The sequence below is a fragment of the Eretmochelys imbricata genome, chromosome 7 (assembly GCF_965152235.1).
Source record: "Eretmochelys imbricata isolate rEreImb1 chromosome 7, rEreImb1.hap1, whole genome shotgun sequence".
Lineage (NCBI taxonomy): Eukaryota > Metazoa > Chordata > Testudines > Cheloniidae > Eretmochelys > Eretmochelys imbricata.
The window spans coordinates 71,882,307-71,904,537 of NC_135578.1; the positions used below are offsets into that span (position 1 = coordinate 71,882,307).

General features: G+C 42.7%; 1 protein-coding gene across 3 annotated transcripts in view; it reads right to left on the reverse strand.

Moving 5' to 3' along the window:
* Positions 1–2,848: 2,848 nt before the first annotated feature.
* The window catches only part of OGDHL (oxoglutarate dehydrogenase L), a 97,932-nt gene continuing 78,549 nt past the window's right edge, over positions 2,849–22,231 (reverse strand). For all 3 annotated transcript variants that reach the window (XM_077821478.1, XM_077821479.1, XM_077821480.1), the window contains 7 exons: positions 20,658–20,836; positions 16,722–16,793; positions 10,043–10,168; positions 8,582–8,654; positions 4,974–5,137; positions 4,043–4,197; positions 2,849–2,972 (listed from right to left, as the gene is read on the reverse strand). In XM_077821478.1, the coding sequence (XP_077677604.1) occupies positions 2,849–2,972; positions 4,043–4,197; positions 4,974–5,137; positions 8,582–8,654; positions 10,043–10,168; positions 16,722–16,793; positions 20,658–20,836 (893 nt within the window). The remainder of the gene's footprint in view (positions 2,973–4,042; positions 4,198–4,973; positions 5,138–8,581; positions 8,655–10,042; positions 10,169–16,721; positions 16,794–20,657; positions 20,837–22,231) is intronic.

Consider the following 22,231-nt stretch of genomic DNA (forward strand, 5'->3'; position numbering starts at 1 on the left):
TGTGATTCGCATGTGATTTTGTGCCTTCAAAATGTTTTTTCCACAAGGCTCTAAAAAAAATTTTTTTTTTTTGCAATGTCATGTTGGGATATGAAGTGCATCTTCATCTGAATACTATTTTGAATTTCAAAACTGGATTATTTATCAGAAAACAGGGACTATTTTTTGTATGAACATGAGCTCCTGCTTAAACTGCATAATGTGCTAACAGTAGCATGTAACTCCATTTGCAAGTTGAATCAAGTTAAAAATGTTGTCTCCAAGGAAAAAAAAGATCCTGTTTTCAAGGTAACAATGAAATTTTTGAAGGTTTTGACTAACTGGACCGTTTCCACAATCAAATTGTCACCACTGTTTTCAAACTTCACTGCAAGCATTTTGTACAGCCCCAGTTTTCACTCTTGGGTATTTGTAATGATTTCAGGTACCTACAGAAACCTAGAAGAATCACACACCTCAAAAACACAAGGTTCTACCTGGCAGCATGTTTCAATCACATCATCTCAGCTTCTATTCCTCTAAGCCTGAAATCATGCTGTATATGAGCTGTTTTAAGAGAAGATCAGCCTGGCTGTTAGAAATGGCTAGTTTTTACATCCATATTTCAGATTCCAAGGAAGTCAGTATCTGAGGAGGCAGTTAAGAAAATGAAACAATTACAAGTCAATAAAAACTCAAAGGCCTTGGGGCAGCGAGTAACAGCAAAACCACCAAACCTCAAAAAACAAGAGGCCCAATTCCCTTCTCATATCAGTATAAATGAAGAGTAACTCCACTGCTGTCAACAGTTACTCCAGCAAAAGTGAAGAGAATCAGGCTGGAGACTTAGCATTGCACAGAACAGGGAACCATACAGAGAAAACTGACTTTCCATCAAAAGTGAATAAAGGGCCAAATCTTTGTTCCCCTTACCCCAAATGGGCATGAAAGCACCTAGGAGATAAAAAAGCCACATTCTGGCAGTAAAATGGAAGAATGGGCTTGTCTAGAAGCAGAGAACCTGCATAGCAAGACTCTGTACTATTTTCTCTGCCATGATGCTTCGAATTGTGGGCCACCACAGGAGCGGAAATGGATCCATGCATAACCAGCTGATTTCCTTTAAAGTCCCTTACCATCCTGTGCGCTCTCATGTCTCTCCAGCTGCTCTGTCAATTGTCCCTTTGTGCTGACTCTCTTCTCCTACTGCTAGCATTCCTCAAGGTTCTGTTCCTGGTCCCGTTATGTCCCACATCTACCTCTCATACTCGTAATCCCAAAGCTTCAATTCTACAGCAGTGACTCCCAAATCTACCTCCCCCATCCCTGACCTCTTCTGTTTTATCCAGTCCAATCAGCCCCAATTTAATACAGAAAAATTGAGCTTATCTTTCTTCCTAAACCCTTTCCCCGCTTTCTTCCTGCTTCACTGCTGTAAAGGGCACCCCCATCCTCCAAGGCTCAGAACCTTGGAGTCAAATATAGACTCCTCTCTCCAGAGGCCATCACCAAAATCTAGCTGGTTCTCTCTCTACATCATCTTAAAAAAAAAATAAACAAACCCATACCCAAGCCAATTGCTACAGCTAACACAGGTGACTAAGGTGACAGCAATGGCAACCTTCCCTCTATGGCTTTGCTTTGCCCCTCCTCACCACCCTCCAACGTATCCAAATGGCCACTGCTAAAATCATCTTCCTTGTGTGCTGCTAGGATCATATCATTCCCCTCCAATTGCTTCCTCTTGTCACCATGTTCAGGCTTCTTGTCCTCAGCTTCAAGACTTTGCATGACTCCACCTGTGGCCACATCCCTGTGCTAATTATGTATCATCTACTACAGCAATGCTTACCAACCCCAACAGAGATTAAGTCCCATTGTGCTAGGCACATAGATATACATGGAAAGAGACAGCTCCTGCCGCAAAGGGCTCACAGTCTAAGTAGACAAGACAGACAAAAAGTGGGAGACATTATTCCCATTTTACAGAAGAGAAACTGAGGTGCAGAATAGTATGTGACTTGGCCCAAGGTCACACAAGTAGTATGTAGCAGAGCAGAGAACTGAACCACACACTTCTAAACGCCAGTCCAGCAGCTTAGCCCCAAGCCCACCTTTCCTCTCCATCTATTCTTATTTCACTCAATCCTTTCTGCCTCACTATTTCCTTCTGCTCCCAGGCTTGTCCTTGGTTTTTCCATCCTGCTCCGTGAGTCTGAAACGTCCTCATTTCTCCCTCTTCATTCAGAGCTCTGAAACTCATTTCTTCCACAGATCATTTCAACATTGTCCCACCAGAGCAATGCTACCACGGCTCTGTCCCTATACATACCAAACCCGCCATGCTCTATGATGGAAGCAATCTGCTGGCCAGGTAGGGCATTTCCTGTCTGAATGGCCTTCTGTCTACTGAGACTGTAACTCTTTAGATCGGGGATCATGTCTCCCAAGTGCCAAGCACACTGTTAGTGCCTCCAATAGCTATGTAGAGTTGGTCAATTAACTATGTTGTCTAGAAAAGGAATTGCTTCAATTCAACTTAAGGTGGGAATTGGGTGTCCTGTGACTCCAGGAGACTAATATACTTTCCCCTAACTCCTCACCCCTTTCATTTTTTCCATTGTTTTGGCCTTATTACCCTCAGAGCAGCCCTATACCTGGAGTTACCTTTTACGGACATTTATAAAGGCTTTATTCCTTCATTCATTCCCCAGTTTGCCTACAGTGCTTTAGAGGGGAAGATCTACTCACAACCTATTTTCTTAGAAAGCCAAAAACCAAAATCCTCAATAGTTTTCCCATGTGCTTTTATTTACTCCTTTGGAAGTGCTGTTTTATAACAATTCTGCATGGAGATCGTGTCTCAGAGTCAGAACATCTTTCCTTCAAAGGCCTCCAGGTTGAAAACTGTGTCCAGAAATCTCCTGAGTGACACCAGGTGAGCATTCTTGTTACCTGTGGCGGGAGCAGCAGCTGGTTCTCGGCCAACATACCTTTGTAACACAAGAGACAATTGGGTAGACAACAGCGAGGAGAGAAGAGATAGAACAATAAAACTAACAAGGATGCGTACATGTAATGTAGACAGAATACACTGCTAAACAGCAGCTTTAGACAACACGTAAGTATAAGACAAGAAAACTCTCCTGTCTTTTGTCCATGAGAGACTTGCTCTCATGCCTCCAGTTCTAGCTCCACTGGAGATTCGAAGTGATATTGCAGGTTCTTGTTACAGAGCAGACGGTCAGCTGGTATAGATCAGCATAGGTTCCACTGGCTTCAACAAAGCTATGACAATGTCATCAGCTGAAGACCTGGCCCAACAGATCTATTTGAAGTCTGGGTCTATGTGAGTGGAGGAAGGGGTGGCTTTCACTAATTAGATAGGCTGCTATTGGCGAGGTAGGGACCAGAATCGGATCATTCTTGCACCAATCTCCCTACAGTGATATAGGAGCAAACAGGCTGGAAAAATAACTGTGAAGGGAGCTTAGTGGCTTAGATATTGTTCCATTCAATGGTTGTTTCCTCCAGAGAAGCACAATTTGAAATGGGATTTTTAGAAGGGAAAAGTAGCCCATTCAGAAGTACAAAAGATAAAACATAAGGCATGAAAGTGCGATAGGGCCAAACGATATAGACAGTGGTGAAGAGTGTTGGCTTGATAAATCGCTTTGGATTTTTATTTAACTAAAAATGAAGTCACCTGTTAGAGACTCTGGTTTGGGATGATCACCAGGCTCTCACGATTTAGGATAGCAGAGATGGTTAGAATGTACTGCTGCACTGTTTATGTACTGACCCACCATAGTAGGTAAGCAATGCAGGTGCAGACCAACCAGAGCAAGGGAGTTCGGTGTAGACCACACACTGGGGCCATAAAGACCAGGTTGAAACAGAAGAAGGAGGGAGATGGAAGCCTCAAAACTCAGACCTTTCAAGGTGTGTAGAGTTTGATTTTTCCATACATGCATCACCCCATCTCAAAGCAACAAACCAGTATCAAGCCTGGAAGGCAAATCATGCCCGTGATGCAAAGGAAACATGGAAGTAAGTCTCATACCATATGGGCCGAGTGTGATTCACAATGGTGCGGAAACGAGGTTTGACATAGTCATAGTAGCCAATGTTCTTGTGCTCTTCCTGACACCACACTAAGTCAGCTCCAGGATATTTCTCAAGCTCTTCCTTTACCAGATCAAAGGGGAATGGAGAGATCTAAAGAGATAATACACTGAAAACAAATGGCAATGCGTTCTTTTACATGGACAGATATCACGTAAAGCAAGGTTGTCCATGGCAAATATTGGGCACTGCAATTGTTACTATCCATTTACTACTAAGCTACCTAGTACCTGTATGTTCTTGTAAATTATTGCACTTCATTCTAACAGAGTAAATATAAGTAACTACAATGTAAAAATTAAATTTAAAAGACAAATAACCACATTCTGCAACGTCACAGTACTCACTACCATTGGGAACAACAAGTATAAAAGCACACTTTTCTGCTACTCTGGAGTATAGTTGTTATGCACAGGGCTTCAGGGAAAATGTCTTCTGTAGCACTTAATCCTTTGCCAACGATGCTTTGGGAAAACTGGAGAACTGTACTATTTAGTCATTCTTGGCAAACATGACCATTTTCAAGACACACTTTGATCTAGCAAACTGAGCATGGGGCTAGGAACCAGAAGCTACCAAATTCTAATCCTGGCTCTGCTACCACTGATTTGCTATACAGCCAAGGCATTTAACCTCGCTGGTCTCATTATCACTACAATAAAGATAGGAAAACTACTCCTTCCCTAGCTCACAAGGAGCTTGTGAGGATTAGTTGATGTCTTGGAAGATATAACATGCTATATAAATGTTAAGCATGATCATTATCATCATGTCTTGCAACTGCTAATGATTTAAAAGTTGGCTCAGTCACAATCCTTGGCTGAGATTCTTCCCAAAGTCTGAGTTTTCAATAGGTTCAGGGCACTCACCTGCTCCAGCCTAGTTATAGCCACTTGTTTCTCCAAATCTTGATTCTTTCTCTCTCTAATGAGATCATAGTACACCTTCCCTGTGCAGAAAATCACCCGCTTAACCTCATTCGGTGCGTGCGCTGCAGACCCATCCTCAGGAATCACACGCCTGAAACTGGTACCTAGTCATACCAAAAATTAAAATAAAAATGCATTCTTCTAGTGATGGTCACATTCAGTCAAGAAATTCTACTGAGGCCGGCCCTATCTTGGGTGATCCACAGAGTAGTTGTCACAGTGCTCTGTACCCAAGAGACTGTATCACCCCATCCTCTACATTCCTAGATCTTTTCAGACTCCAGATTTTGACATAGGTTATTTAAATACCATCCAGTTCAAAGAGGGAGTGCATTAAAGGGTTTCTGATAAACAAGTCTTCACAACTTAATGGGACGGACGACTTCAAGACTGGTATCTTTCTTGTCATGCCAGGTACTAGGCTCACATTATTATAGTTCAGGGAAACTGCACCTGTATTTCCCCTCAGTGGTCCAGCAAGGGCACCCCCTCTCGTGCTTCCAGCTCCCCAGCCCTTGCCTTCCTTGGGTGGAGACCCTCATCTCACCCCCCTTCTGATAAGGGTATTTCCAGGCTGCACAGTTCCCTGTCTTCACTGTGTTATTCCCAGGAAAGACAGGCTACCCAAGCACCTCTGCTTGCTTTCTCTTCAGAGACAGTTAACAGTCTGACTGCCCCCAGTTACAGATACCACACAGCTCTTTCTGTGTAAGCCTATTTTATTCTTGAGGTAAAAGCACTTCAGAAAAACAACAGAACCTACACACATGCTAATAAGCTTACCTGAGATTACCCTCTCACTCTGATAAAGGTTCTGGTTGGTGACAAGTCCTTCCAACCCTTCCCTAAGAATTGAGGCTCACCTTGGACCAGGGGTTCTTCCTGTCCATTTGTTGGACCAGAAAGAAGACTCTGAACCAGTTTAAAACCAGCTATTTATCAAAAATCCTCTCTTTGTCTGTTGGTCCCTAGAGAATCCAGTTTGAATTAGCATACACAGGCCCCTCAAGGGGATGGAATTTCTCTGGGGATGTTACAACATGAGTGAATTTTCCTAATCACCTCCTGCTATTTTCCTATTTACCCTTCCAATGGAAGTATCCACAGTCCCTCAATTACACACAGATGATTGCATTTTTAAAGTAATGCACTTCAAAGATATTAAAAACTCAATTTAATAAGGTTTAACTCAATTCAATAAGGTTTGTCCAGGATATTACCGGATATTATTAGTCTGTCTCATACATCACCTATTTATAACCTGTATTTTTGGTGTTGAGGAGCTGGTTTAATAGCACCGCATAGCTGACCTAGGTGCATTTTTAACAACTAAACATGCCACCTTAAAAAAAAAAAAATCTTATTTCCAAAATAATCTTAGCTACAGAATTAAGTAAATACTTCTAGAAAGTCTGCAAGAATGCTTGGTATATGCTGAAAATTTACTTTTCATTCCAGTACAATAGGTTTTTAAAAATGTGTGTTTGTATATATTACAAGGCTGTGCACCAGCAAAAACCTTCAAATAGCCAGAACGGATGGTTATAATGGAGCTTCTATTATGTAAGCAAGTACATAACTAGCTTCAGAGTAGCAGCCATGTTAGTCTGTATCCGATGAAGTGAGCTGTAGCTCACAAAAGCTTATGCTCAAATAAATTTGTTAGTCTCTAAGGTGCCACAAGTCCTCCTTTTCTTTTTACATAACTAGCGTTTTTGTTGTATTGTGTGATCACGACCTTCTGTTTGAGACATTAAAACAGAATTATCCCAAAAAAGAATTAATACAGTACTTGGGCATACAGCTTTGAGTACTGGGATACAATTTAGGCTGCTTATCACAAAGGACTTCCTGACAGTGGGATGCATTTTCCCTGTGGAACAATCTCCCAAGAGAATAGGTACAAGCCCTTTTGCTTGGGCCACATAAAACTAGAATATACAATAGGGAGTAATTCTAGATGGTCTAATAGGTCTCATCCATCGCTCGCTTCTATGATTGATATAGAAATAGTTTTAATCAGCCAACTGTGAGGTTGCAAATAGCAGCATGACCTCCAAGTCTGAACCAACACAACACACCCACTTATCAGGAGAATAAATGTGTCATTCATCTTAGGGAGCAAAACAGGCATAAATGCATGAAAGAAAAACTGATTTATGTCAGAATTATCCAGTCTGACTGAGAACCAGAGTTCATCATTAAAGACTACTCAGAATCAGTGCTTTATTGGGTCAGCTGGAGTTAGACTCCTCAGCCTTCACAGATATAAAAGAAAGTCATCTACAGCAGTAACACAAGTACATCTGAATTAGCAATTACCGGCTTTGGCCACTATTGTGGGCTAATGTAAAATCAATGGGGAACCCTGGAAATAAATGAAGAGTGGACAGCATATAAGGGAACCAGACCACAATTATTAATGAATCCCGAATTTCATTAGTGTGAGGTTTCCAGACTGACTAATTCTATGGGCTACAACACAATCAAATCCAGGAAAATCCCTTTGATGATCGGCACTGCATTCATACAAAGGACACACTGTCTTTTCCTAGTGACAATCTCCTCAAGAAGAGGAGAATGGAACAAAGTTGAAACCAAGCAAATACTTAATGGCAACAATTGCTTCATTAATTACTGTGGAGGATGGTGCAAATGACACAAAGGTTACAAACCTAAGGTCTAAGGAGATGAAAATCTGACCAATAATTTTTCCTTTAAACACAATGCTAGAATGCCAGTGTGTCCAACGACTCAGCTTTAGGCAGAGGGCCCTGCTTGTTTGTTTACGCTTTCTGACCACTCAGCTATTCTGCGCCTCTCTCTGCATGTGCCACATTGGGTGGCAAATTCACACCCCCTTTCCTTTTTTCCTGGTTGCATGGAGATGGTGGGCTTGCCGCCACTGCCTCCTGGTGCTGTCCAGCACAAAGAGCAAAGCTTCAGACTGCCAATCACTGACTTAACGCCTCACTTTTACTGGCTAGGATCTTGCTTTAGGTTAGCAGTGGGATAAGGCAGGCCCAGAACTGGGAGTGGAAGGAAGTGACAAGTCAGTGGAACCAGAACCACTCCTGGAAAGGGAAGCAAGGGGGAATGATTTAAAACCATGGAGTTGTCAAAAGCAGTACAAAGAACATTTCAATTTTTTAAATGAAGACAAATGATGAAGATGGATCCCTACAGACCTAGGAGGATGGGAAGATCCCTGCAGAGAGATGAATGCCACCCCGCATCCAACCCTCCCATTAAGAGAGCAACTGGCCATGAGATATGCCACTATATACTGAAACTGAAGTCTAAGAACTCTCCTTATTTGGATGCAGATTATTTTGACATAGGAATTACATTTCAAAATCCAGGCCAGATCTCTCCCACCCTGGCACACGGCAACTCCTAGGGAAATCAGTCAATGAGAGATGCATGCAAGCTCCTCAAGGTGAAGTTAGCTCTCTCTGGACTGGATACTCAGCATTCTGAATACATAGTCTGGCACGCTGACTGCATACAGATGCTTGTGAGTTCACAACATTTGTAACTTGACTTACCAGATACCATTTCGTCAAAACTGGATTTAGCTTCAGGATGTCTCAGCAGCGACTTGGGTGTAAAGATAATAAGCTGTAAAATACAGATTGTTATAACTCTCAGAAGCTGCTGCTTGATCCACTGCCTGCTGTACATACACATTATTCTTCTTGACACACAAATGGATACTGCATGTGGTACTCTATCACAGATTCTTAATGGACTGGGTTTGGGAATAAACTAAACAATGGAAAAAAATCTATATTCTTTGACACTGATTAGGCGCTAGGAAACTCTAAGGCTGGGATTTTCAAAAAGTCCCAGAGCAACTAGGCACCCAACTCCAACTGAATTTCCCTAACTCCATAGGGTCCTTTGAAAGTCCCAGCCTACATAACTATTGCCCTCTGAGGACACAAAAAATTAGTGTGAATTATAAATTTTTGAGCTGGACTAAGGTAGAGAACCATCAGAAAAACCTCTTGCGCTTTTGTTTAATGATAAACATCCAACTAGTGAATTTTAGGCTTCAAATTGTATAGAATCCAAATTGCTTCAGAAACTTGCACTGAGGTTCCTTAAAAACACTTGTGCTATTCAGTGTTAATGGGATGGCATCGAACAAAGCTTAAGTCACACTAGGATCTGATGTAACTCAAGGCAATTGCCCTTGGAAAGGGTCTCATTCTTAGCACAAATCTTCCCACAGTGGAGAAGTCATTAGAGGTGTGCTAACTTGGCCTTAAACCTGAGATAGAGAGGATGAGAATCTCAAACTGAATGAATGCTTAGAGACAAGCCCTTTGTCAACTGGACCATAAGGGCACCACAACTTAATTATACAGAGATCAGGTTCAACTTCATCTTTAATGCCTTGTCTACATTGTGGTTTTAGCGACCAGTATAGCTATACCAAAGCAAATCCCTAATGCAGATGCAATGCAAAGATATGAATTGTGACATAGTATACAGTTTACCCCAATTGAAATGTGGACTAACCTGCACCAGAGCAAGTCATGATTTACATCAGAGCAGCACGTATGCTCTAAGTGTCTGCAAGAGTGACAAAAATCATTGTAGATAAGGCTAAGAAGAGCCTGTTTTGCAGAAGGTGTCCTCCTTTTGTGCACAAACACACACATGCACTTTTCAAGCACTTGTACCTATGTCTGCAGGTGACAGAATTTACGAAACCCATTTGAGCAACACCCAGGCATTAGTGCTTAAAAAAAAAAAAAAAAAAGCATGTAGGTGGGTATCTGCTTGGACAAAAGGAAGCTAGGCTGGAACCCAGGCCGTACAATTCTAGAAAGCAAAGCTGAGATTTCATTAATCAGGTCCTCTGTCTCCAACTTGAGTTTCATGGAGAAATACTAAAATGCATACATCTTCCATTCTGTCAGATGTTATATACAAACAAAACAACGCATGCAAGTGGTTTAGTATTATAATTAGACAACAATATCAATTAAGCTACTTACTGGTTTTCTGAATGGCAGCAAGATCTGTCTTCTGAGGACATGAAAGTAATTGGCTGGAGTTGAACAATTCACCACAATCCAGTTGCATTCATAGAGCTGGGAAACTTCAAAGTCTGCACTGAACTCCTAATAAAGACATTAAAGGCATCAGAAAATCTGCCTCCTTTCTCTTCCTCCCAACTCTGCCCCCCCATTAACTTTTTTAGGCTCCAATATGTTATGCATTTTGGTGCACAAGAAAGGAACTATAAGTAACCTTGGATGCACTTACCACTACCAGTGAGTAAAACTGCAGACGCTCCATTCTTCAACTTCAAGGTTTGTCTCCCACACTTACTTGATCAAGAGCTCAGCAGGTTTTGGATCATAATCACTATGTACACACAACCCTAAAGGCAAGAAAACCAGCATGCTCCCATTTCCTGCTCCCTATAGTTCCCTTTCCTGAACCTCATCAGTACATCTCTTTTGTCAATGTCTTGTTGTATAATGTTTTGTTGTATAGAGATAAGTGCCCCAGCAACTCAATCTTGTCTCTTTCTCAAGTTAAACTTTCTCCCAAGCTTTACTTCACCTCAAAATGTATCTTTAAAGAGACAGTCAAGTAAGAAAACAAAATCACACTTGGATCTGAAAATGTTGCACCTATTATTGTTACAAATAATGCATATGATTATTCTAACAGAAAGAGGTAGGTTTTTATACACTCGAGTCTACCATGATGCCAACAGATATCTGCAAACAACGTGTAGGCAGGAGATGAACTGTGATCATGAAGATTGTTACTAGTCAGCTTATTACATCTACCAATTGTGCACACAGCTAACCCATACAAAAACATCTTATTATTATAGGTGCAGCTGAAAGTGCCATCTATTATTAAGGTTTCCCATAACTTTTTATAAGACCCTAGTTTCAGTTGTTTAGAATTTTGCCAAACTTTAACAGTTTGTGCTAAATGTTTCCGTGCTGGGTCTCTGCCTCAGACTGATTGAGTTATTTATGTATTTTAAGTTCAGCCATAACGGTTGAGCCATTCCTGAGAAAGAAACTAGGGGAAAATGTTTTCCCCTTGCTAAAAAATGCTGACAACCTTTCCTTTGAACAGCTCAAGTGCCCGTATGCTGTGGGGCGGGGACTTCATATTTGGTAGGAGAGTGGCCTTTGTTTAAGGGATGCTAGTCCTGTAAAAATCTGCCAAATATGTCAAGATACAAGCTTTTGAAAAAAAATAACAGTTTACACATGCTTGTCTTAGAATTTAGCAGCCAGAATGTCAGATGATTCCATCCTCACTGAGTGTGCTCCATTCCCTCACAGCTTCTTATCTGACCAGACTGCATATGCGCCATCCCCACATAGTGACTGAGCATGCTCTACCCTAGGGCCACAACGGCAAAGCCAGACTTTCCCTATAACTGCTGCTCCCAGCACGAGTGGGGCTGAGCACTGGAGAAAAAGTTACGTACCTTTCTGTAACTGCTGTTCTTCAAAATGCATCGCACATGTCTATTCCACTGCAGGTATGTGCGCGCCTCATGCACAGTTGTTGGAGATTTTCCCCTCAACAGTATCTGCTGGAGCACTGTCAGCACCCTCTGGTGCCCTGCACCACTGCACAGAGGTATCAAGGACTTTGCTGCCCTGACCCCCCTCAGTTCCTTCCTATCAGGAAGGCTCAGAGGGGGGAAGGAGGGTGGGTCATGGAATGCCCATATGTAACATGTTTCCAAAGAACAATGTTACAGAAAGGCTGGTAACCATTTTTTCTTCTTCATGTGATAGCACATGTCCATTCCACTGTCGGTACTCACAAGCCATTTGAGCTCTAGGTGGGCTCGGAGTCTACTTGAACAGGGATTGTAGGACCACCTCTCCAAATCTGGCATCATCTCTAGATTGATAAGAGATGGCACAGCGAGAGGCAAACGTATGGAGCAGTGACCAGGTTGCCACCCTACAAATGCCCAGCATTGGTACATAAGCCAGAAAGGCTACAGAAGCTGCCTGCAATCTGATTGAGTGAGCCGCCACTTGATGTGGAGGTTTGATATCCACCAGTCAATAGCACACTAATACAGCTGGAAATCCAGGCAGAGATCCTCTGGGTGGATAGTGGGTGGTCCTTCGTTCTGTCTGAAACCATGACGAAGATCTGAATGGTCTAGTCCTATCCAGGTAAAAAGCCAAAGCTCTTCTAATATCTAGAGTATGGAGTTTTCTTCCCCTTTACTCAAATAGGGCTTTGGAAAGAAAGAGTGTAAATAAAGTATTTGGTTAATAGGAAAATCAGAAGCCACTTTAGACAGGAATTTATGGTGAAGTCAGAGGAAAACCTTATCCCTAAAGAAAATTGCATAGGGAGGCTCTGTTACTAAAGCTCACAATGGGATAAGTAGTTGGCAAAAATTGGGGTGGGGAAAGATGGCACTCTGGTAGGTAGTAGACTGCTCTCCACCAACAGGTCAAAACGAATGCTTAGAGGACCCAGTTTGCCTAGAACTGTCAGCTGCAGAAGAGGTGGGAGGAGGAGGACATGTGGTAACTTCTGTTCCACTTTTTTCTGTGTCCTGGGCACATGGCAGGAAGAGCTGAAACCTCTGAGACTGCTGTCAGTGTAACAACTTTCTTTTTGCTATTGGTGTATAAATCTTCAGAGACTTAAGGATCACTCTTCAGTCCTTAAGGCTACGAAGCCCCTCATCTGTCTTATCAGAAAACAGAAAGGGGCCTTCATATGGGAGGTCTTGAATGGTTTGTTGCACCTCCACGGGAAGACCTGATGACTGCAGCCAGATGCACAATGCATAGTGATGGAGGAAGCCATAGCTCAAGCCATGTGGTTTGTTGCATCCAGACTTGCTTGCAATGCTGTTCTGGCAACTAATTTGTCCTCCTCCACTGTAACAGTGAACTTCTGCTTTCAGGAAGCTTGTCTTTGAACTTCAGGACATTATCCCACCAGCTGAAATTGTAGCGACCCAGTGTTGCTGGTTTGCAACACTAAGCTGTAAACCTCCTGTGGAATAAAGTTCCCTGCTGAACAGACCTAGCTTTTTTGCTTCTTTCCCTTTCAGAGTAGAGGCCTGGGGTCCCTGACTCTCTTTTTCATAAGTCACAGTGACTATGAGGGAGCCTTGAGGAGGGTGGTTATAGGAACATATCTTTTCTCCACCCTTTTAGCAGCAGAAGGCAGAAAAGATGGCATATTCTGCCATAAAACCTTGACTGGTTCCAGGATAGCCTCATTAAAAGGGAGAGTTACTGTAGTGGGGACTGCAGGGGCTAAAACGTCCATGAGCCTGCGAGATCTTTCCAGATCCTCTTCTGGTTGGACATCCAGAGCTGCAACAAGCCTCCTCAACAAGACTCAAATCATGGAGGGCAGGGGAGAAGTAGTCTCAGTCACGACTGCCTCATCAAGTGACAAAGCAGCAGCAGCTAAGAGTTGTGGAGGAGGTCCCTCCTCCAATTCCTCCACAGGAGAGTCCTGAGTGCACTTTCCCACTGCACGGTATCAGTACTGGAAGAGGGAAAATGGTCACCTTGCTGCAGATGCTCCCAGCACCTAGCCAATGTAGAAGGGCAGGAAGGCAGAGGAGAGGCTCTCCAATATGGAGGGAAACCCCAAGGGATCCAAAAGGGCCACTGCTATGGAGGTGGGACCCAGCTATGTGAAGGCAATTGGCCCATACCATGGTGGGCAGGCACCCCACTGGGGCTGCTAGGCATGCTCAGGTTGAATCACTTCAGACCACGGTGGGCTGACCCTACTGGTACCAGGGAGACCAGCTCTGGGTCTGGACATGGGGTACCAGCGAGATCATCGCTGGATGGAATCCTACAGAAAAGGTGCCACAACTGTAGAAGACATGAACTGTGCTCTGGGGCTGGGACTGTGGGAGTGAGCACTTCCAATCCTGTTATTGGGGAGACTCCTGAACAGCATGGAAAGCCAGCATTGACAGGCAAAGCAACCCTCTGGCTGCCTCAAAAGCCTCAGCCATAGACAGCACCAGAAAGGGCTCCTGAGTCTGCAGTACCAAAAGGTGCCCAGTCCTTCAGGGAGTGGTCTCAATGGATCCTTCCAGTGCTCCGGAGTCAGCAATCCCTCATGGTTTATGGACTGAGCGTGGAGGGGCGGGGGGGTGTGTTTTCTCTGAGCACACCTCCAAGTCCTTGCCTCTGCTCAGTGCCTTAATCACAGACTTTGAAGGACCTTGTACTGAGTCTTTAAGAGATTTGCATGGTCTCTGCTTAGGTACTGGCTATTAAGATCTGCGTCTTGACTCAGAACAGGGGAGCCCTCCTAACTGACTTGGATGTGCTAGGTCCGCATACAAAGCACTTAGATGATTCAAATATAGTAATAAAATAAATTTATAGGATTAAAAAACACTGAGAACTGATCACCTAGACATAACATTGCACACTCTCAGTGCAGAGATTTTTCCGCTGTTCCCAGTGGAAAGGTTCCAACAGCAGCCAAAACGCAGACTCCATAAGCAGGTACTACAGTCTGGTAGCCCTATCTTTTTTAGATCAGCATTTGAACCCTCTATAAATGTGACATTTGTCACTCCCATGCACCTCTCCAAGATACTTAAGGCAGCTGGGGTGGGGGTTGCTTGCTGGCATAGATATGTTACATAAGTGGCAGACCTTGAAGCCAGGATAATGAGACCCGAGTCTGGTATCGAGCTCAGTACCTCACCAGGAACTGGGAGTCCCACTCTAGAGAAATACTGTTCTAAGCTTAGTTTTATAAGTAATTGTGTACAAATACACTTCACTAGACTAAAAACCAACACTGTAGGTACTATTATATTCTAAAAGAGGGAAGACTTGCAGATATGAAGAATGCAGCTCCAGTAACAACCATCACTGGTGGTAGGAAAGAACTGAGGGGTCAGAGGCAGCGCAGCCCTTTGTGCCCATGTGCAGTGACATGAGGCACCTGTAGGAGTCATGCTGCCCCCCTGGGTACTGCTGAGGGGAAAATCTCCAACAACTGTGCACGAGGCACACGCCTCCCCAACCTCCCACAGTTCAGCTGAGATAGCAAGGAGGAAACTGACTTCAATGCCGAGAGGGATAAGAGCCATACTGTGGGGGATGGAAAAGACTTGATAGCAACAAGGAGCCTGCTGAGACCAGGATTTGGGGGGGGGGTTTGGGGGGGCATGGTAGTGGGGAGAAGACACTCAGACTGGTTGATAAAGACTGGGACTGGGAGCTAGAACAGAAAGGGAGACTGGGATTAACTGAGCAAGGAGATTGGGACTCGCTGGGGAGGATGCTGGGACTGAGAACTAGAACAGATGGGAAGCAAGGACCTGCTTGGGCCAGGAGGCTAGAAGCCAGGTGGAGAGGCTGCAACACCTTAGGAAAGGCAACTAACTGGGAACTGGTGAGGAAAACAAGGGGAAAGTGGGGATGACCCTGACTTTGGATGGGGAATTGGAAGGCTGAAAAGACTATCATAATGCACATTCTGGCATTTCCTAACTTCTGAGTGCCTGACTCTGCAATCTTAATAATATTCTTTTAACATATGTTTTTTGGGAGTAATTATTGTTAACTCATCCTAACACTCCCTGCCCGTATTTTCTGTCATCCACCTGTTATGCTTTGATTTAGACAATAAGCTCTCTGGGGAGGAGCTGGTCATTTACTCTGTTTGTACAGCACCTAGCACGTCCTGGTCTATAACTGTGGCTTTTGGGCACTCCAGGATTATAAATAATAATAATTTTCAGTTTGCTTATTAAATACATTTGGCAGTGCTAAATACATAACCAGTCAGTCAATTTCCCCTGTTCGGGTGGGTCTTTCACACACACAAGCAGAGACAATAACCATTAAAAAAAAATAAAGACAATGAGGCTGTAAAACCATAAAAACTGGAATACAGCTACAGGCCAACTTTATCTAGAACCCAACACTACCTTAGCCTATTTTTTTTTTAAACTGACTGAATCTTAAGTCTATGTTTAATAGTTCACCTTGGAGAAGGGGAATATCTAGTTGATCTTTAGAATTATAGTTTAGCTGAAAAAAATATTTTTATCAACCTTTAAAGCACTTAAATGATTCAAATATAGTAATAAAATAAATCTATAGAATTAAAAACACTGGGAACAGATCACCTAAACATAACATTACACACACTCGGTGCAGAGATTTTTACACTGAATCTGCATTCTGAAGTTCCCCGCTGGACGGTTTGCTGTGTTACAAGAACACTGGGTTTTAGTGCTATCTGATCTTCCTTAGAAATGTGTTACAGACATCGGCTTGTGGTACATCCAGCTATATAAACTGGAAGAGTTACTGTCCCCTAGGAACACCCATAAAGAGACAATACTACCAGAGACAAATTACATCTGACCTGAGCTTTCAAATGAAATGCAGACTAGACTAGTCACTTTTATTATCGAAATGAGCTGAAAGTCACAGCAAATATTTGAGCTAAACATTAAAATACACCAACTAGCGGTCTTAAAAGGTGACTTCCAACCCTGCAGGAAAATATTCAAGCTGTTGGGGGAAGACAAATGCTGTTTGGCGGCAATAAATTGATTTCTCAGGTAATAAACACAACAACACCTGGTTTAAAATAAGTCTCTGAAAAGCCTGAAGCAGGAAAAAGGACATTGCTGTTGACGAATTTACTTACTGGATAAGCATCGGAATCGTCATTGCTCATCTGCAGAAACCTCTCCGGCCTGGCTGAAGAATGCTCTGGGCCCTGGTAATCACATCATTTAAAACAAAAACAACAACAATTTAGATGTCTTTTTAGATCACTCACTGCACAAGTGCTTCTTGTCAGCCTAATCATCATGGAGCAGCATTGATACAGGCTGCTGACCCCACCCTCCCAGCCAGAGAAGAAATGCTGTAATAATGACAATCAGAGAAGAGGGAGAGCTTTGAAGAGGGTAACATGGTGGTGCCCCTGAATACAGGAGCTGTTATCTTGAGTATCTTATATAGGTTAGTCTCAGATCAGATGGAGATGGGTTACATAGAACTCCAATGTCACTACCACTAATTAAAGGTTAAATAGTCAACGTAGTTGTGCAAGAGACCGAGTGCCTGGGGCAATCAGCCATCCTGCCGATCCAGCACAGAATGGTGCAAGATGAGGTTAGGTGGTATGGTGCAAATCTGTGATCCTTTAAAAATGAGCAGCACACATTCACAAGCCAGCAGGTCGCCCATGCTTGAGGCCATGGATCACCTGCTAAGCCAGAAGCTGGATCCTCCCATTATTTATGTCTTGAGCACTAGGTTACAGTCCTACCCTAAGCTCTGTGTGTGTGTGTGTATGTATAGAGGAGAAGCCCACTAGCACACCAGTTTGACATAAGACAGGATGCTCTAGATGGATATATGTACTTTGGCCAATTCCCTGCAGAATCAGTGGTAACCCATGTTAGGTTGAGTAAAGTTTAACTGGCATAGCTAAGCCAATTACTCCATAAAATCTTCTTATAGGAATTTTGTGTTATGCTATAGTTAAAATATCTATCACTCAGACAGTGCTTTTCACTAAATCTCAAGGCTCTTTATTGAAGTGGGTAAGCATAGGGGGGGAGAGATAGCTCAGTAGTTTGAGCACTGGCCTGCTAAACCCAGGGTTGTGAGCTCAATCCTTGAGGGGGCCATTTAGGGATCTGGGGCAAAAATTGGGGATTGGTCCTGCTTTGAGCAGGGGGTTAGACTAGATGACCTCCTGAGGTCCCTTCTAATCCTGATATTCTATGATTAGCCCACCACAGAGAGGAACTCTATGATAATTGGCCCCCATTTTACAACGGGGAAACAGGAACACAGGTCACAGAGTAAGTCTGTGGTAGGGAATGGAACAGAACCCACTGTCTCCCGACTCCCACTCTTCTCCCTTATTAATAAGGTTGGAGAGAGGTAATTGCAATCAGCAAAAGAATATGGTGTGTGGTTTTATTTATTGCTGATTCTGGGTGTCATTTTTTGTAAGGGTGACAAATATTTATGATTAAGAAGGGGTTTTGTACCAGAGAAAACCATAAGGTATCTCATCCTAAAGATATAACTGCATTTAACCTTTCAACTCATACGTTAGTTCCACTTACAAACCAGGGCTCACTCCCTTACACACCACCTTCTGTTTGTTACTGCACTGAAGTCACATTCAGGAATCCCAGAGAACACCACAGTGATGGCTTTGTCTACACTGGAACCTAAATGACAAAACTTTTGTCGTTCAGGGGTGTGAAAAAACACCCCCCCCGCCGAACAACAAAAGTTTTGCGGACAAAAAGCGCCAGTCTGAACAGCACTTTGTCAGCAGGAGAGCTTTCCTGCCAACAAAGCTACTGCCGTTCATTGGGGTGGAAGTCCGTCAGCAGGAGAGCTTTCTCCTGCCAAGAAACAGCGGCTACACTGCGCGCCTTTTAGCGGCACGCTTATGTCCCTAAAAAGTGCGTAGTGTAGACATAGCCTTAGAAACTGTTGCTAAAAGAACAAGGGAAAAGTAATGTGTACTGCTCGACTCCTCCCTATTGTACAGGTAGAGCGAGCCCCTAACAAAACACTCAATATCTTTCCTACGCACAAAAGGAACACTAAGATGGAGCAGCTAGCATATCTGTGTCCTGTGTAACTTCTCTTGCAAACTGGCCTCAGTTTTGTGGTGCAAATTTGTCTGCTCATTAGTGGATGAGAACCACAAAGCCACACAGTTCTGGCACATTGTGAGCCTAATGTTGTTAGTGCCACTCCTGTTTCCATCTATTCATGTGCTGTAAATCATAATTCTTACACACACACACACACACACACACACACACACACACACACACACACACACTGCAACCTCCTCCTATTTTAAAAACATTTTAAGTTGTTTACAGATGAATGTAGTATTCAATAAACATGCTGAATTCACTGCACTGGAAACAGAAGTGTATCTACAAAGGAGACAGCAAAAATGCAAGCTTCCCAAACCCCGCCCACTACCGACCTACCTACCTACCTACCAACCACACACACACAGTGCTCCAGTGATAATCCTCAAACCAGACTCCACTCATTGCCTATGTTTAATTTCTTTGCTGAAACTGCTAACAAGGCTGCCAGTTACCGGCTGGGAGGGGGGAAGGTTTCAGACCCCATGTCCAACAGGACCTGTATAGAATCCATTAGCTAGTTGCACATGAGCCACCAAGGAGCTATCAGGTAGCAAAGACTTTCAATCACAACCAACCAGGCTGTATGTTAGCCAGTGACCTAGAGGTGAAAGGATTCCCATCCCATTACCAATACCTCCCCAAGCCATCCTGTCCCTAACAGATTTCATGCTGGAGTCTTTTTTTTTTTTTTTGAAAAAAGTCCTGAGGATCCATCTTGGGCATGATCTTACAGTCTTTACTCAAACAAAGCTGAATTCGTTAGGATATTTGTCAGCAGGACGGTGCTCTTGTATAAACATCCACACAGAAAATCACCCACTAGGCATGAACCAACAGCAGTGTGTCATAGAAATGTTATAATTGCATGGAATTAAATGTATAGAAACAGAACAGGAACAAGAAGAAATGCCTTTATGTCCACTTAAAGTGAAAAAAAGAGAACATTTACAGCTATGGCAAACACATCAGTATCATGGTAACATATATTTGTTAATAGAAATACTGTAAACATACATGAACAATACACAGAGTGTCAGTGCATTCTAAAAGGAAATAACTATTTCAAATAGCACAGGCCAGAATGCTATGTCACTTTTAAAAATTATTTAAAAGATGCCTACAGTGATCCTACAGCTAACCCCAACTTCAGAACACAGGAAAGAGGTACATGCAGATTTTATAAAGATCTGGTTACAGAGCTTTTGTGGCTAGCTCACTAGGAGTTACTGAGAAGGGTAGGGGCAACCATTCAAAGGGATTCTCTCCCTTAAAGAGCAGATTTCTTATTTCCTCCATAAAAACCCCTTGAAACAATGTTCTAACTTAAAAGTAAAGTTTATATAGGTAGAACACATGTATCTGAGAATCTGAGGTTTGTTTCATGTCATCATAAAATAAAGTGAAACAAAATAAAATAAAGTAAAAACCTATTGAAATTTTAACTGTACCTGAGAATCCCAAGCTGCCTCCTTTATACTTTGCTCTTTCTAGGAACTTTACATTTAAAGTTATAATTTTTCAAAGCCACAAAGCTCTAATGTAGAAAAATATATTTTTTGCATTGACACACATTGTGCTGACCAAGTAAGTCTTTAAAAAGTAGGGGAACAATGGCAGACACCACTGCAAAATAACCCATTCGGAGGAGGGCACAAGGAGAGGAGACAGAATGTTCAGAAATATATCAGTGCTATTTTCCTTTTGTTCTCATTGCTTGCTAATTGCTAAGACTGGTCACTGCAAGCACATTTATTTTTGAGATAGAGGAACAGTCTAACATGTATGTCAGCAATATACTCTTTTCTTTTCATAAAAGTTATAAGATCCTGAAACTGCATTTGTACACTGAAAAAAAGGAACAATGAAAGGTTCTGTAGTTTCTGTTCTACTACTTTATGCCAAAGCACCTTTATTGTTCCAATCAGTGAAAGCCTTACCATTCCTTCCATTCCATGTGGCAAAAGCAGCACAATCCCATTGTGTCGAACCCACTTAGCCTGTCCTGGGCTGATAAACTGGTCTATTATGCACTGCGCAGTGTTGTGGAAGTCGCCAAACTGCGCTTCCCAGCACACCAGAGCATTGGGACTTGCCATAGCAAAGCCAAGTTCAAAACCTAAAAACAAACAGGTAGAAAGAAAAAGTAAAAGATCCTGATTAGAATTATATTCTGTTTTCCATAAACTAAGACAGCACCCTTCTATTGTGACTAATTAAACAAAAGAGAGCAGAATATGCATCAAAATGTATACTCATGAAGTGCATCAGTGTTTTCAATAGTACCACTTCTGCTAGAAGGATTAGCGGACATTTGTTTACACATATAGGGTCCAATCCTACAAACTCTTCCTTACATTAGTAGTCCCAGTCAACGACATCATGTGGAAACTTCTGTTTCCATGAAAAAGTTAAGGCATTAACACTATTTTTTTCTCCTGGTAGTAAACTTTTTTATACACACATCTAGATAGATGCCACCCTTTTAATAAAAGTAACTATAAATATATTTAGAGTTAATATTTAGGGTTCAGTTAAACTATTTGTCTACCTTCTGCATTACACAAGCCTGCACAATGCTATGAATGTGCCTATACATTTATACAGGTGCTGGTTGGAATCATTTGCTGTGGCTGGTCTTTTACGTGCGTAAATTGGATCATTTAATATACGTTTTATTTACCAAATGGTGACTGGAAAATGTGGTGAATGGCACTTTGGAAATGCTTATTCAATAAATAAGCATTTGGCTGTTATCAGTCATTCCTCGTTTCCTTTTCTTAGTTACAGAATCCTACATGTTTTTGTCCTGTTTAACTTTAAGCTAATGCCTAAATTTTCAGAACATTTCAAGGGATTCTAAAGATGTGATTATTACTACAAAGGCAACGGGCTCTGCAAATCCATGGATCATTCCTTAGGTGTGCAAAACTGAGCAAAGAAAATAAAAGGTTTCAGATAAGTTATTGGAGGCAATGCAGCTAAAGTGCTCCCTCAGAGATAAGGGGCTAAAACTTCCCTCATGAGTCATGTCCCTCTGCATTCTTCACTGACATCTGTCCCAATACTGTGGTGAGGGAAGCAGGCATGGGGAGCACTTCTACTGCAGAGAGGGTATCTCTGCTTAAGCTAATGCAACCAGGAGAATCGCTGCAGGTTTCCAGGAGGATAAGCAGGAGAGAGCAGATCTCTCCCTCGCTCCTCCCAACCAGCACAGCCGGAACTCCACAGGGTCCATGGGACTGGGATAAGAAAGGGAGGGAGCATACTGCAAAGTCTCTGCTTTCCCTCTTTTTCGACATCTCATCCCAGATGCACCTGATCTGGGGCACTTCCAATCACTGTTCCCTCTGCTGTACTGAAGTCCAAGGTAGGCAGGGAACACTGAGTTGCACAAAGGCCACATGACTTTGCCATCAGGTCAGCAAGTCAGTAACAGTAACTGGGACTAGAGCCAAGGTTTTCCTAGTTTCATGCTATACCCACTAGACAACCCTGCCTCTCTATACTCAAA